Source organism: Crinia signifera, chromosome 1, assembly GCF_055691185.1.
Source record: "Crinia signifera chromosome 1, ASM5569118v1, whole genome shotgun sequence".
Lineage (NCBI taxonomy): Eukaryota > Metazoa > Chordata > Amphibia > Anura > Myobatrachidae > Crinia > Crinia signifera.
This window is the reverse complement of record NC_139217.1, coordinates 314,342,181-314,359,671: the sequence shown is the minus strand read 5'-3', so window position 1 is coordinate 314,359,671 and position 17,491 is coordinate 314,342,181. Positions and strand designations below refer to the sequence as shown.

General features: G+C 46.6%; 1 protein-coding gene across 3 annotated transcripts in view; it reads left to right on the top strand.

Moving 5' to 3' along the window:
- AGTPBP1 (ATP/GTP binding carboxypeptidase 1) overlaps positions 1 to 17,491 on the top strand; it is a 168,182-nt gene that overhangs the window by 142,551 nt on the left and 8,140 nt on the right. For all 3 annotated transcript variants that reach the window (XM_083186409.1, XM_083186406.1, XM_083186414.1), the window contains exon 25: positions 325 to 485. In XM_083186409.1, coding sequence (XP_083042535.1) covers positions 325 to 485 — 161 coding nt within the window. The remainder of the gene's footprint in view (positions 1 to 324; positions 486 to 17,491) is intronic.

The following is a 17,491-nucleotide window of genomic DNA, read 5'->3' as shown; positions in this document are numbered from 1 at the left end:
TCTGATCATGCTCCAAAGGTTTCTAGAGCCAGATCACTGAAACCTGTACAAGGATGTCTCTTCATCCAGAATCACTTTAAGTGTAACTATAAGTACCGGTTTTACATGTCCTGGTGTGAAAACGGGTTAATTCACACCGGAAATTCCAAATGTCTGTTCCAATACTTTGCAGTACATCTCTAACATCATTAACACGTTTTTAGGGTTTAATTTTAAGCTTGGTTGGTAAATTGTATCTGATTACATACTTAATAAGTACATTATATTGTTTGTTTGGTTTTCCCCCCTTATATCTGAAGTGAAATGCATTTCTTTTTTCTCAAGGGTTTGCAGATCGGGACAAAAGAACTTGAAGAGATGGGTGCCAAATTCTGCGTAGGATTACTTCGCTTAAGGAGATTGACCTCTCCCCTGGAATTCAGCCTGCCTCCCAGCCTCCTAGATATCGAGAATGATCTGATCGAGTCCAGCTGCAAGGTTGCAAGGTACTGTAATAACTTATTTTTATGTTTTATTGTCAAAGTATTTGACTTCGTAATATATTAGCTCTTAATGTATCAACCAAAGCAATGTTTCCTCTGTTGTCATTTTATAGTGACCTTGGAATACTTTTTAGATGACAAATGCACATGTTGCTCCAGCTTTTCTCCTCACAGGCTCCATTGTAATCATTTTGGCATTACGGTTTGCTTTGGCTGAAAGGAAATTACTAAAATTGTCACTATTAAGAAAGTGATTGCTTCTTTAGGAAACGGTGTGTCATTTCTACATATCTGCGTACAGTATATCTGTGTATGTCTGACTACAAGGAAGGACACAGGTCTTTCTTTATATCCATATTTGAGTTCAAATGGTAAAATCAAATTGACAAAAAATAAGTCACCTGTGCTGAGGCATGGATACCCTTAAATCCTGGACTGTAAAGGCGGAGTTTGGAAAACTATATTGACCCATTGCAGACCATGCGTTAAATTTTTGGTAAGGTGCAATAAGCCGGACAACCTTGTTTTGTGTTGTAAATGATTGCCGCTTTAAATATGCGGCTATTGTCTGACAAACTGTCGCACCCATGGCTTCTCGTTTGCACCATAATACATTAACCTACATAGATGACTTGCATCTCTAACTGTAAACTCATTTCTATGGCTTTGCTCTGTGCTGGATTTCACAGATTTTTTTGTAAAGCTGTGTAGACACGGTGCAATATCGCTGGTAATATGGTCACTGAGCGACCATATTGCCAGTGATTTGTTTGTGCTGCGGCGATAAATCGCCGGGTGCACGCTTCTGTGTTCAGCCCCCTAATGGTCACTGGTCGCAGGAGCTTGCTCCTTCGATCAGCTGTTTCCCTCTGCAGCTCCCCCGGCAGAGTCTCCTGTTCATCATTGACCATCTCTGGTCGCTGAAAAGGAGACACTGAGCAATATATTGCACTGTGTGTACACAGCTTAAGTTCTTAATGTATGCAAATAAATTTCAAATCCGCTTTTTCTTCTAGATAAGTGGTTCCCAAGATTTTTTCTCTCCTGTACCCCTTGATTAGGCTTTTCATTTATGAGTAACCTCTCCTCTCAATTTGAAATATCCACAACACTTACGAGTGGAGTGGAGTGGAAGTGAGCAGTATGCGTGTCCTTATATTAAGGAGTAGCAGAGTTGTGATGCACGGTCAGGAATCAGGTCCATCTGTGATTGGACGCTGGCTGTGTTGTGCATCCAAGGTTCCCACTAACGCCTGTAGGATTAATGCTGCCGCTTCCTCCACCTGTGTCGGGGCGGGGCATATAGGTATGAGGATAGCACGGGTAGCTGGCAGACAAAAGCATGAGGAGATGCTGATGATGCTGCAGGTGGAACCGGAATTGACGCAACGTGGTTTGTCTATGGCAAGGGGAGACTTCTTCCGCCATCAGGAGACTAATTCTTATTTTACCATTACCAATATTATTTTCAAGTACCCCCAACCAGTCTGCAGTGTACCTCCGGCGGTGTTCTAGATATTTATACACTAAAATGTAATTGTGTTATGTCAAGTATGTGCCTATCAATCATCCTGATTTTGGAGGGAGAGTCCCAGTTTTGGAAGACTGTAGCATGAGCAGGAGTATGGCCCCGATATGCAGGGGTTATTGAGGAACAACTGTTTGGTTCTGTTAAAAAAAATGCCAAGATGGTGTGGTGTTTAGAGGTGGCTGCACCCTTATCAAGCCACAGTTACACCCCATTCTGCTTTGGAGATCTCAGAAAAATGGAAGGTATGGAATGCACACTTTTCTGTGCTGGGAGGCTTAGTTAATGCTGTTGGTGGTGTCCTGTGTAGGTCCACACAAGACAAAATTCAATAATTGTGCTGCCCCACTGTAGCAAATGACCACAGAGATTATCAAGTTCAGAACAGGGCTGGGGCTCAGCCTTGCAGAGATCAGGACAGGCCATATACTGTAGGAGTTGATCATTACTCAGATCATTACAGATGACTATACAGTCAAAATAACAGTGATGTCATCATGATACAGACACATTAGTATAGAAAAATTATACGTAAACCAACTTTATAAGAATAGGATGAAAAACATTGACTTGTTAATAGCACTCTGGCCTTCTTTATTATTCCTGTGACATTATGCCTGTATTATAATAGCAGTTGTTAATAGTATATTTATAGCAACTTATTAAGAGACAAAGCTTTTGCATGTTCAACTTTTGTTTTAACAGAACAGAAGGGATAATGGTCATTTGTCCATTGCCTTATTATATTATGTGTTCTGTGGTTTCGTTTTACATGCCATTTGTCGGCTCTGTTCTAAGTAATCTATGATGGCTGCATTGATTACCAATTGAGAAGAGTATAATTGATAGTGAGTAAGCACCAAATACAGCACTTGCATTATTGATATGTTGCCCTGTTTATTTTGTTACTCCAATCCAAAAGAATAATTTCTAAAATGGTGAAATCATTAGACCAGCAAAGGACATTAGTCGTGCAGGGAACAGTTTCCATGCAATATACTTTGTGATTATTAGGTTGTATTCTAAGCAGCCAATCAGGCCAGAGTTCAGACTGCATTCAGTCCTAGTCCAGTCCCAGTGCGTTTCCAGCTCAGCAAGGATTTTTTATAAAATATATCTAATAAACTTAATTTATAGTATCCCGGGAAATGCACATCTGTGCAAATAAAACTGTATGTGCCTAGTTCCACTAGTATATAAGGCCATCACTCTGATAACACCTCTTTCCCTGAATTTTTCTTTTAAAACTTTTTAAATAAAAAAGTAATAAGGTTTTTTTTTTTATTTATTTTTTTAAAGATTGTTCTCTCGGTATATAGCTTGTCTGTCCTAATTAACATGCATTAATGTACACCAGTGGTTCCCAAACTAGGGCCTCAAGGACCCCTAACAGTTCATATTTTCCAGCCATTCCATTTTAAAATTCCCAAGGTGACCTAGAAAACATGACCTGTTAGGGAACCACTGATATACACATTCCACTATGTCCTATTCACTTGGGTGGTTATTTACCCTTCAGTGAATGGAGCGCTAGCTAAGCAAAAAAAAACGTGCTGACTCCACTATTAAAGTCATGCAGGCAATGGATGCTATAACTAATAGGGACATAACTTGCTAGTTAGCAATGATTAAAATGTATATACTGGAATCATTGTTGGTAAATGAATTAACTATAGAAGAACATTTAGAATGAAGGATGAAGTCAGAGCATACTGTACACGGAAGCAGGATCCCTGACTATAGGAGAGATGTATCGAACATTCTAAAGAGGACAATTAAAGGTGTTGCACATTGCAACCAATCAAACCCAGGCTATTTTATAGGATGTACTAGACAGAGGATAATTAGAATCTGATTGATAACTATGAGCAACATCTCTATTTGTCCTCTTTAGAAGGTTTGCTAACTCTCCTAGAGTGTAGGGAATAATATTAGAATAGCTGGTGAGTCCTAATAGACAAAAGAAGACAAATGGAACTTTGACAATGAACAGTGTAGAAGAGGGGAAGGTTAGTGAGGTGATGAAACGGATGTGCCTGACGAGCAGTGTTGGGAAGTGTCAGGCCAATTTCATTAAAGATAGTTGGCCAAATCTACTAATCCTTGGAGAGTCATAAACTACCAACCAACCAGCTCCTAAAGGGGCATACACACAGTGCGACATGAACTACCGTTATGGACTATATATAATCCATATCTGTAGAGCGCATAGTACATATGGCACCCTGTGTATACAGCTTACGATGCTGATGCAAGCCACTGTTGGATCTGTATCGCAAGAAAAAATATACTTTGCAGGCAACTCAACTTTGACTAGAAAGTGTACAATCTAGTGTATATCGGTTCGTGACCAATAAAAACCTGTACTATTGATATACTTCATCGGAGGCACTCCCTGGCCGCCCTTCTGTTTACTAACTGCAAATCAGCAAGCAGTGAGCACATAGTGCAACAATTGCCACTGACCACCCATGTACAGTATATTTCTGTTGATGCAAGAGAGGTACAGTGTAATGTATGGGATTTACAGGGAAGAGATCCATCATCAGACATAAAGTGACACCCACCCCCTTGAAATACCAACCCAGTAGTTAAATGAGCTATTCTAGTATAATCAAAATCGTCCATAACCAAAACTATACATAGCCAATATCACACCGTATGTATAGTCCATATTGGTGGTTCTAGCCTCTGGGGAGTTAAAGGGAAATTGCATAGCTAAAATTGTCCACTACCAAAATGACCCTTTACTGTCAGTTTTTCAAACACAGCCATTAGCATCGCAGTTACAAGCTAAATGGCTGTACTTTATCTCTAACAGTACATGTTTTGCAGGTCACCTGTGGAATTTTATAAGGTGCAATGCAACTTCCAGGTGACATGAAAAACATGAGCTGTTTGGGGTCCTGAGGACCAAGTTTGAGAACTACTGAGTTAAACAATACTGGAGCAGCTCAAGCAATGCCCTCTGCATGCCTGCAGTACCTGAAACACTAACACCATAATTGAAAGTGTTGCTGCTGGTGTACATATCCATACCCACTTGATTACATCCTTTAAAATTTTAATTGGGGGGGAATAGGAAAGTGTTCTGTGAAAAAATGGGTGACCTGTAGTAGTGATGAAGAGATAAAACTGAAAGTTGTGTTTGAACTGTGCGATTTTGCTTTGATTCGATTATATAGCATATATCTGTACTATATAGTCTTGCCTGCACAGTCTATTTTACTTTTCCATTTACACTAAACGGGAGAGCGCATTGAGATCGAATCAGCAACGAATGAGGCTGAAAACTGTTTGATGTCTATTGGATTTTGACTAATCAAAATTGAACACAAAATCTCACTGTATCTACACAGAATACGGTAGGTGTAGTAGATCAATGTTTCAAAAAATCCAAACAAATGGTGGCACTCCGAGGAAACTTTCAATTAGTGTATTAAAGCATCACAGCATGACCAATGACTTGTCTTGCTGTGGTGTTTGTGTGTGTGTGTGTGTGTGTGTGTGTGTGTGTGTGTGTGTATGTGTATATACAGTACATACATACAAACTGTCCTTAAACTCCACATAAGAGGCAAAAAAAAAAAACAGAGACCAGAACACCACTTAACTGTATTGACAAAAACAGCTTTTATGTGAAAGTGATCAGTAGCATACCGAATGTCACAAGCAGCATAAATACAAAGTACTTCTCATCATAACCAGGGGCTATAGAACCGCTTTCCCTCAGCAGGCCCGACAGCAGCCGTTTTGGTGGCATCCCACCTTCCTCAAGAGCCTGATACACATTGAAACTGCTAGCTACTAAAATAGGGCTGGGCACCCATCAATCCAACAAATACCAATCCCCACCTGTATTAATCAACAAAACACCTGTGCATTCTTAACTCCAGCACAAGAGAAGGCTGAACAATTCTAAACTAAAGGCCATATACTGTAGATGACCTTAACAGAATACAGCATTTCAAAACATGCCTCCGGTCAGCCGCAGCTGGAAAACATAGCTACCAGTGCTGCTGACCGCGGACATGCGCTGCCAGTTCCGGTCTTTAAAACGCATTCAGCATTTGAATTGCATTGTGACCACTGGCTGTAAGTAGCGCTTATATTAGTATATTGTACTGGGGACATGATCAGTGGACAGATGCACTAGGCTGAGAGGAGCTTTTTAGGACCCTATCTGATTTCTTAAAAGTAAGAATTAGATACTAAGAGTAACCTTCCTTTCCCTGATGGGGTATGGGTCATGGGGTCGACAATAAGGAGGTTGACAGTCAGTTAGGTCAACACATTAAAAAGGTCAACATGTCTTCAGTCGAATGGTCAACATAAGCAATAGGTCGACATGAAAAAGGTCAACATGAGTTTTTAACGTTTTGGGTGCCGGTCAACCGACATGGACATAGACACCCTACGCTATGCTCGGCACACTATTCTAATCTAACTCTGTAGTAAAGTATGAAAAACCACCTGCTTAATTCAGGACTGAATTAAGTTATGAAGGATTTAAGGCCTAACAAGGCACACCTTATTTAAAGGGGAAATACTTTCACATTAATCGCATACTGATTAGGAACCACTAAATTGATACCAATGCTTCTGAGCTCACTAGCACAATAAATACATCTGCTACCACCACACAGAAGGTATTCTCTTTTTTTTTTTTGAATCATGTGTTTTTATTGGGTTTTCAAATTTGCACATACAGTTTATATATTAACTTTACTAACATATAAAAGAGAGATAGGTGAGAAAGAAAGAAGAGAGAAGAAAGAATTGAAATTATGATAAATAATTAACAATAAAGACAATTAAATATTATCGTTATATGTGTGCTGTATCATTCAAGAGATATTATATCGTATTATAATCGCTTATACACATTTACGATCTAGTATTAATTAGCAGGTACATAGACATTTGCGATCACAGGGTATAGATAGATTAGGGGGTGCGCTCCTGGGGGCATGCGGGCCGGTTCTGGTCATAGACTCTAGGCTATTTTTATTACACAAACAGGTACCGTTAACGAATTACGTGTTGGGGTCTTGTAAATACAGTGTAGAGGCCTGCCACTGGCCCCATACCTTGCCAAATTTCCCCAGGCAGTTCCGTTTAGTGTACATAAATCGCTCATGCGATATAGTAGTATTCACAAGTGCAATCCACATATTGGAGGATGGGTATGCGGGGCTCATCCAGGCTCTAGCAATGCAGACACGGGCCAGGGTGAGAAGGTTATTTACATATATCCTCTGGTGCCTAGAAAGTAGCTCCTCTAATTCTAGGCCAAAAATACAAATGCGGGGGTCATTGAGTGGGGTCTGCATACCTGTATCCCGAATATTAGCCAGGACAGTTTCCCAAAAGGAATGCACCCGCGGGCAACGCCACAGCAGATGCCAGAAGTCTGCGCCAGGCTCCAGACATTTAGGACAGGCGTCCGACCCAGTGCCACCCATCTGCATTAGCCGACGGGGGGTCCAGTAGACTCGGTGCAGAATATACAGCTGGATCTGTTGGAACCTGGCAGACGCTGTGGCATCCCTAGGGGAGCTCAACATATGAGACCAATCCTCATCCTCAATAGGTCCTATGTCCACCACCCACCTAGCTCTAAGGGCGTTCAGCTGATCCGTGCCGGAGAAGGTGAGGAGAGGAGAGTACAGAGCTGAGACCCTGCTCCGTTCCGGGAGCTTACGAATCATTCCATGGACTGGGCTTTCCACAAGTTCAGGTACATTCCCCCTCCACTGCGCACTTATTGCGTGTCTGAGCTGGAGATATTTATAAAAGTGTTGGCGTGGTATTTCATATTTAGACATCATTTGTTCAAAAGAATACAGTATCCCATCCTGGAAAAGGTGTCCGAGCTCGGAGACCCCGAAAGGCACCCACTCCGCCCCAGCCTTTAGTTTATAGAGTTCAGGGAAGTCCCTATTCCTCCATATGGGGGAGCAGGAGTCTACCACTGGGTTACCTCTGATGGCCCCCACTGCCATCCACACTCTACGAGCCTGTTGCAGGAGAGGGGGGAGCGTCGCCAAGGGGGTCTTTGCTAATAAGAATTGCAAGGGTGAAAAAGTTAATCCCACCCTATTCAGCAGGGCAATAGGTAAGTTCCCATAGTGCGCAGGTATAACCCACTCTACCAGTTGAGCCAGCTGGGCCGCCAGATAGTACAATCTCAAATCTGGAAGTGCCAGGCCTCCATCATAACGAGACCTACACAGAGTTTTGGCTGCTATCCTTGAACGTTTGCCACCCCATATAAAGGAGACAATATGTTGTAGGATAAGTTTGAACTGGGAGATTGGAATATATGTTGGGGAATTTTGAAGGATATATAGGAATTTGGGTTGAACAGTCATTTTTATGAGGTTCACTCTGCCAGTGACCGATAGCGGAAGTGTTTGCCAGACCCGAGCTCTTTGGCGCAACGAAGCAATCTGCGGGGATAAATTCAAAGCTATGAAATCAGAGGAGGAGTGGGAGACCTGTATTCCCAAATATTTAAACTGTGTACACCAACGAAGGGGATAGTTATATGACTCAGGCTGTTGTGTGGTAGGGAGCAAAGGGAACACTACTGATTTATCCCAGTTTATCCCTATCCCAGAGAACCGGGCGTATTCTTTCATTAAAGCAAGGAGTGCTGGGAGGGAGGAAGACATGTTAGTTAGGTACAGAATCATATCATCAGCATATAGCCCAATTTTTTCCTCACTGTTCCCGATCTCAAAGCCCCTGATCTGTGGGGAGGCTCTTATATAGCAGGCCAATGGTTCCACCGCAAGAGCAAATAGTAGGGGGGACAGAGGGCACCCCTGTCTGGTCCCCCTTCCCAGGTCAAAGGAGGCTGTGGTGAAACCATTAACCACTATCCGGGCGGCCGGGCCAGAATACAATAGCTTAATCCATGCCAAGTAGTTCGGTCCAACTCCAAACTTAACCAGGACATCCCATAAATAGGCCCACTCTACGGAATCAAATGCACGGGCCGCGTCTAGTGAGACTATGACCGCGTCGTCCATGCCTTCTCTAGCCCACTGTATGTAGGTGAAGAGGCGTCGCAGATTGAGGGTCGTTGATCTACCAGGCATAAAGCCAGTTTGGTCGGGATGCACCAATTCCAATACAACCGCGTTCAAACGTACAGCCAGTAGTTTAGCCAATATTTTAATATCGGTGGATAATAAGGATATGGGTCGGTACGCGTCGAGGGACAGTGGGTCCTTACCGGGCTTCGGGATAAGGACTATCAGTGCTTCCGCCATAGAGGGAGGCAGCGAGCCCTGCTCCAGCAATCTATTATAAAGGGACAGTAGTCTGGGGGCAAAGAAGGTTATATGGGTTTTGTAAACTTCAATAGGGAGTCCATCCACTCCTGGGGCCTTAGAGTTGGGGAAGGCTTTAATTGCCCCCTCCACCTTCTCTAGCGTAAAGGGAGCATCCAGGGAACTTCTAGAGTCAGCACTTAAACTAGGGATGGTGATATTATTCAGGTATTCGGTCAACTCTACAGAGGTGTAAGTTACCCGTGATCTATATACTTCCTTAAAATGATTATAAAAGGAGTTTGCAACTGGTAGGGTCCCAGTGCTTAACACGCCATTCTCTTGCCGCACGCTGTGCACAATGGTAGGGGGAAGGTTCTCCCTAGCCAGGTAAGCCAGGAATTTACCAGATCTATCACCCTGAGTATAGTAATCATGGGACTGAAACAGTAGGCGCCTTTTAGATTTGTCTAGTAACAGCTCATTCCATTGTTTATGGACCACGAGCCATTCCACACGGTCTACCTCAAGCCCGGAGGCCAGGTATCTCTGTTCCAGCCCTGTACTCTGCCTCTCCAATTCCACCTCAGCCCTGCGGCTGAAAACTTTCAGCTGTGCAACACGGGTAATCAATGACCCTCGAAGAAACGCCTTAAATGTATCCCACACTAGCAAGGTGTTCTCTTCCATAGGGTTATTAGCAAAAAATTCCTCCCACATCGCCAGCAATTCGGAAGCTGCCCCCATCTGCGTCAGCCAAAAAGGGTTAAAGCGCCAAAATTTCGCTCCCCTAGGGCATTCTAACTCTACCGACAGATATACAGGGGAATGGTCCGAAATGCCCCGGGGTAAATACTCAGTGGCGGTCACAGATGGGATTAGCCGTCTAGAGATCAGGGCCATATCAATACGAGAGAAGACTCTATGTGTGCTCGAGAAGCAGGAGTAGCAGTTGGCCGATGGGAACCTAAGCCTCCAAACATCCACCAGACCCACCTCAGCAATAAGACGAGCGAAGGGCGTAGCCCCACTCCGTCCATCACTGGGGGCAGGCCTCCATCTATCCAGAGACTCATCCATAACAGCGTTGAAGTCTCCAATGCAAATAACTAGGTGTGAGGGAAAGTCCTGCATAAAGGTACACGCTTTATTAATTATTGTGGGTTGATAGGGAGGAGGGTTATATATAGCTAACAATACGACAGGGGAATCATGCAGGGTACCCGCCAGAAAAACATAACAGCCCCTGGGGTCTATTTGGACCTTTTGGCATCTGAAGCCCATATTCTTATGTATTAGAACTGAGACACCTCTAGAATTAGGGTGAAAGACGGAGTGGAAGGTCCACCCCACCCAGGGTTTTTTAAGAGCTAATACACGACTGCCCACAAGGTGAGTTTCAAAAAGACATACAATACCAGGGGAATGAGCCTTAAGTTGATTCAATACCAATGTGCGTTTGACTCGGTCATTAAGACCCCTGACGTTCCAGCCTATGACATTCACCATTTTATGTCAGGGGGGGAATGAAAAGGCAGGAGCAAACAACATATTATTGGTCTGGAATGAGCAGTTCCTCCCGACCCACATGCCGCCCAAAAGAACATATGTAGGAGTAGCGCACACATTTCAATAAAAATAAGAAAATCTAACATAACATAAAAAAAACAACAACACCCCACCCCCTCCCGGCATACCCACCCGAACATAGGTATACTTTTCCCCTAACAATAAACCCTGTATGACCCCTCTAAGGAGTCGTTCTACTACAGAAAAAACAAGAACAATGAACCCCTAAGGGGCAGCTATTATTATGGCCTATAGAACATGGTGGTCCTGACCACAAGATATTTGGTCAGGGAGGGGAGTAGACCTCCCATAAAGGAAACACAGCCGTAAGAGCATGTCCCCCGCATAGCATTAAAGGTGAAGGCATTGTAACATAACGACTTATCCCACACAGGTTAGTTACTTCCCCGCACAGCAAGAGACTCAAGTAGTTTAGGGAGGGAGTTCCCGGGGGGCCGGTTGTGTGTCCATCCACGTCGAGGCTGCCTGTGGAGAGTCAAAGAAATGGGTCCGAGTGCCAGCAACCACTCGCAGTCGTGCAGGGTAGAGCATGGAGTACTTCAGCTGTAGGGAACGTAACCGCTGCTTAACACCTGTAAACTGTGACCGGGACTTCTGGACCTCAACTGAAAAGTCCTGGAAAGCTGCCACCCGTTGGCCGTCATATTCAAGGGGTCCCTTCACCCTTGCCAATCTGAGAACAGTGTCCCGATCTTTATAGTGAAGGAACTTCGCAATAAACGTACGCGGTGGTGCGCCAGGGGGTAGTGGGCGCGTGGGAACCCTGTGCGCTCTTTCCACTGCAAACTGGGGGGTGAATGCATCCTTCCCAAACAGGGACACCATCCAGGATTCGAGGAAGGATTCTGGGTTTGCGCCCTCCGCCTTCTCAGGAAGCCCCACAAAGCGCACATTATTCCTCCTGAGCCTCCCCTCCATATCAGTCAACTTCTGCTGACATGTAGACATTTGTGATTCCAGTGCGGAGAGGCGGTTAGGGATAGGTGCAGTGGTATCCTCTAGCGTAGAGATCCGGGTCTCAGTCTCCTCTACCCGGTCCCTCAATTTCTGCATGTCCTGACGTATAAAGGATATGTCGATTTTTACCTCCGCTACCATACCAGTCAGGCGTTTCTCAGAATCAGTAATGGCCTGCAGGAGTTGTGCCAGAGTCACTTCAGCGGGCTCCGCCATCCTGGTTTCAGGGGAGGAGGGCCCAGGAGAGTCCGGTACACCAGGCGGAGGGGGCGCTATAGAGGGCGGGGGGGTTGGTGCTCGCTCTTCTCTAGCAAACTTGGCCAGCCGTGCCGCAGCAGTAGAGCCGGTCTTTCGGCCCATAGAACAACAGGAGGACTCCCAGATAGGGATAGTTACAGCTGTTTCTTATCGCCACTAGAGAGGTTGTCAGCAGGAAGGGTTTTTTATCAGGTGTCCAGAATATCAGGGCTTGGGGTCGCACCACCGTCAGAGTCACAGCATAGGATGCACAGGTATAAGCCCACTTTAAAGGAGTATAAGGTATTGCACACGCTCCTCAATGGCAGTTGTAATAAGCCGTCACATGAGCGGATCACAGTAATAGGGTAGGGTGTTGGGTTCAGTCAGCTCTGTGAGGTAAGGCAGCACACTCCACCTGCAGCCCCAAGCTGGCAGCTATTTATATGGGGAGAATATCAGCAGTATCTTGTGCACCAGCAGGTAGCACAGGCAGAACAGAGGTACTGCAGCGTTTCTGTCCCAAGGTGGTGGGGGGCAGCTCACTATTTGGCAGGAGCTTTCCTCCTGTAGGTATCAGCAGTTAAGCAGGGAACTCCAGGGCAGGGGGATCCAATACTGTACTGCACCCCTCTCTCTGTTCCCCTTACTTAGGTGGCTTATCTCAGAGGGGTCTCAGGTCTCTGAATAACACAGTAGTTGCAGGGGGGGTGCCCCCAAGATGGCGGCAGATACTCACAATTTGGCAGGCTCGCTGTTACATGGAAGCCGGCCAGGGGATCACAAGCGTCAGGCGCAGCGGTCGGCGCCCCCTCTCCGCTCCGCTCCTCAGGTGCAGATGCTCTTGCAGGGGGAAGGCTTGGGTCGTGAGGGAGCCCGTCAGCTCCGGCGTCTCACAGCCTGGGGGTGTCAGCCCAGGCACACGCGGAGGTTGTAGGCTTCTGACCGACTCAGGAGTCGTTTGTCCCCGCGCCCTCGCCAGCGAGGGGGGTCCGGCGTCAGCGGGCACAGCGGGGTCTCTGGACTTCTTCCTCCGGGCAGTGCCGCACAGCAGACCACAGGCGGCTGGCCAGCGCTCGTCTCCCTGCGCTTCCAAGATGGCGCCGGCAGCGTGACACGCTCACAGGGATCTCTCCGGAGTCTGGCGCAGGGCAGTTCCGACAGCACAGGGGTCCCTTCTCGAGGTCAGTGCGTTCAGGGGGACAGGTACCAGCTATGCCCACCCCTGGGAGACTCTTCCCCACCCGACACAGGATAATAGCAGGATTATTGGGTCAGGAGCAGTGCAGGCACACGTCCTACTCCATCTGCCGCTAGGCCACGCCCCTCTCGAAGGTATTCTCTTTTAGTTTTAAAACAGCACTTTGTAATCAGTAAACAAAAAGTTATAGCATCTTTCCAAGAGCAAGGAAAGCTGTTACAAGTTATACAAACACCATAAAAAAGTTCCCAGGGACAAAATACGCTGGGATTTTGAAAGTCTGGCCTTTTAAACCTTGCAATAGCAGATGTGTGACCCTTGTGCGTTACATTTGACATAATGATCTTAATACTCTATAAGTAAATAAAGTTTTTGTTTTTATTTTGGTTTTTTGTTTTTATTTTAATTTTTTATTTTATTTTTTAATTTTAAATGGTGGCCAAGAAAGAACGGCTATTAACAAACTCCACCCCCAAACTAACATACGTAATTCGGCCTAATCACAGGAATCGGTCTCCACTCAACCCACTCATTGTCTACCCACCCAGCCGGGTGGGCTCGCTATCCCCGGTCGGGTAATCTAGCGAAGGCCTAAGCCAATGAGGGGCAAGCGCACCGAAAAACTACCAAATACGCCATAAACTTAACTCAATAAACGCCTAAAAAACTCTGAACTTGCCGTTCTTTCCCGCCAAAGCGGGGGACCCCTTTCCGGAGACCCCGCCCCGCCACCAACTAGACTACCTCATCTAACACCCCTAGAATGTCCTCAACGAACAGAACTAGACCCTCCTTAACTAAGTGAACCCCGTCTGGCCTATAGAGCTGATGGTACCGATACCTGATTCGCTCGTGTGGGACAATGGCCCCACCCGCCCCCAGCACCCATCGGGCCACGGCGGAGTTCAGCTTTTTCCTGGACTCATCCACGGCCTTGCAATCCCTTGCACCCCTCCAACATAGCCGAGGGATCACAAATGACCAAATCAAAAGGCATGTTGGCCAAGCATCTTTTATTGTGGCCAGGTCACTCACAATCAAGGCTCTCAACTCCAACTGGGACATTTTCCCAAGATCATTTCCACCCAAGTGGATAGCCAGTACTTCAGGCAAACCAAACCTTCTCACCTTCTCCAAGAGGAATGCCCTTAGCTCACGCCAGGACATCCCTCTCACACCTAACCACCTTGTCATGTTGGAGCACAAGAAGACGGGCCCATCGCCCGAAGCCACCAGCCGGGCCGCCCAATACACGAAGGAGTGGCCCACTATCCATATTTTGCAACTGTCGTAGCCCAAACCTATGGGGGGAAATTATTTAAAGTAATTAGATGGTGCTTTACTACATTTAATTAGGTTAAACTAAGGACAAGCATTAACATAGTCAGGAGGGTCTGCCAAAAGAAAAATAATTTGGTTGGTGCACAAATTTGGTGCAAAGGACCACTTCAATCACGATTGAAGTCTCTCCTAGAGACAATAGGTAAGGAACAAACATGGGTAGGTAAAGGGTGATGGTAGGTAAAGGAAAACAGGGGATTACTCGGCCGGAGAAAAAACGTATAGACCTGCTGAGGGACTCTTAATTGGTGCCGAATTAGCCGAATGTGATAAGCCAGATTCAGTCCGTCAGGTCAGGTAAAAAAACGAGAAAACTCCGGACGCTGGCCCAACAACAGAGCGTAGCTAATCCCCGAGTAGGAAACGGTGGGGTAGGGGTAACATAGGAATACAACCAGTCAACTGGAAACCTCACATGCACATACTTCAGATCAGGAGGTTCGGGCGAATATACTTCCTGTAAGTCGCGGAGCGCCAACGCCCTAGCTTCTTAATGTCTGTGACCGACCAGCCATAGCCCGCTGCTGTTGTTGCGGCGCCAATTCTAAAGGAGTGGGTGCCGAACTCCCCGGGTGCTAAACCTAGTTCTGCCAGGCATCTCCGCAACATCCAACTAAATTGGTATCTCGTGAGCGGAGACCCGTCGTAGTGTACCAGCCATGATTGCCCCATGCTGGGCCTCACCAAGGCATACTGCTCCGCCAGCGCAACGGGGCATGCCGAGACCGGCACCACGGTTCCTAAGCGCACCCACACCCCTCTAGCCGCCTGGTCGGTCTTGGACTTTCTAACCCTACACCAAAGCGCCTCCTGCTCTATGCGTATGTCTGAAAATTGCAGTGAAGCAGTTCTATACTTCGAAGGGGAAACTAACTCTAAAACACGGAAAGCCCCGTGAAATGCCATGGAAAAGGCTAGTGAAAAAACCAATGCTTCGAACGCTGAGTCAGCAAACAACTTAACTTTACCTATCAGGGACAACAACAAGGAGAAATCAATGGGGCGTCGATGGTCAGGTGCGGCCGGCGCCAGACGCGACCAGCCTTTTATAGCTCTCCGCACCAGGAAGCACTTAGTAAAGTCATCGACCCCTTCCAGTTGCGCAAAAAAGGAAATCCCTGCAAGATAGCGCGCCGCCACGGCCCTTGATCTGCCTGCATTGTAGAGTCTCCATACAAAGGAAAGCAACAGCCTCTGGCCCCGCCTACCTTGCTGCCCAGCGCTTCCAGAAAAAGCTTCCCACTCGGACCATGCTTGCTTATACGTCCTGAGGGTAGCTGGCGCCACGGATCGCTCTGCTAGCCCCTCCAATCCGGCGTGATGACCTGCCAAACATAAGATGGGCACGAGACCCCGACATCGTCAGCACTCGGCACTAGCTCTTTTAAACGAACCCATTGAAAACGTGATAGTGCGTCCGCTACCTCATTCCGCATGCCCGGCACGTGCCTAGCTTTAAACAAAATGTTGTAGCGGAGACACTGAAGAAAAAGCTGCGCCAACACTCTCAAAACTAGCAGCGACTTCGCTTTCTGATTGTTAATGGCATGCACAGTGCTGAAATTGTCACACCAGAATAGGACGCTGTGATTAGCTAGGCGTCTGCCCCATATCTCCATGGCTACCATGATTGGAAAGAGCTCAAGTAAAAGCAAGTCCTTTGTAAGCCCCTCCGTAAACCATGACGCAGGCCAAGCCTGCGCGCACCAGCTGCCATTCAGAAAACACCCGAATCCGGTCGAGCCGGCGGCGTCGGTGTAAAGTTGCAGCCTGGAGTTGTCGAGCACCGGAGTCAGCCAAATACGTATCCCATTGAAATTCTCGAGAAAAACGGACCAGACTAAAAGGTCCCGTCTGATTTCGGCTGACAAGCGCACAAAGTGGTGCGCCTTCAAGACCCCGGCGGTCGCCCTCTCCAGCTTGCGACAGAACAAACGGCCCATAGGGATGACCCTACATGCAAAATTCAGCTGTCCTAGCAGGGACTGTGTCTGGCGCAGCGTAATCTTTCGCGCCGCGCAACAGACAGACACCGTTTCCCTCAGCTTGTCAATCTTGTCCTGTGGCAAGCAACAATGACCCTTGATCGTATCTATTTCTATCCCTAGGAATGATAGGGTAGTGACAGGCCCTTCCGTTTTGTCTTCCGCGATGGGCACGCCAAACCGCTGAAAGACAGAACGGGCTGACTCCAATAAGGTAGAGCACTGGCCGGAATCGGCTGGGCCCACGCATAGGAAATCGTCCAGGTAGTGGGCGATCCCCTTAGCTCCGGCCGACTTCTCTACACACCAATGCAAAAAGCTACTGAACCTCTCAAAAAATGCACAGGATACCGAGCACCCCATCGGCAAACACTTGTCGATGAAATACTCGTCACCAATGCGGAAGCCCATGTACCTAAAAGAATCAGGGTGCAGCGGAAGGAGCCGGAAGGCCGATTCCACGTCGATTTTAGCCAACAGTGCTCCGTGTCCACACGCCCTTACCATGGCCAGAGCCTCGTCAAATGATTGGTACACGACTGAACAACATTCTGGAGGGATGGAGTCATTAACGGAGCTGCCCACAGGATAAGACAAGTGCTGTATGAGCCTGAACTTACCGGGGGTCTTTTTCGGCACCACCCCCACCGGTGAAATCACCATGTTTGGCAGGGGAGGGGTCGGAAAGGGCCCGGCCATGCGCCCCAAGCGAAGCTCCTTGTTAACTTTCTCTTGCAACACAGAAGCCAGCGAACGTGCTGACTGTAGGTTCCTAAACGCCCCCCCCAAAACTTCCCCTGATATGGGGAGGCGGAAACCAACTGAGAAACCCTCCTTGAGAAATTTGGCTGTTTCCCTGTCCGGGTATTGATCGAGCCATGGAATCATGG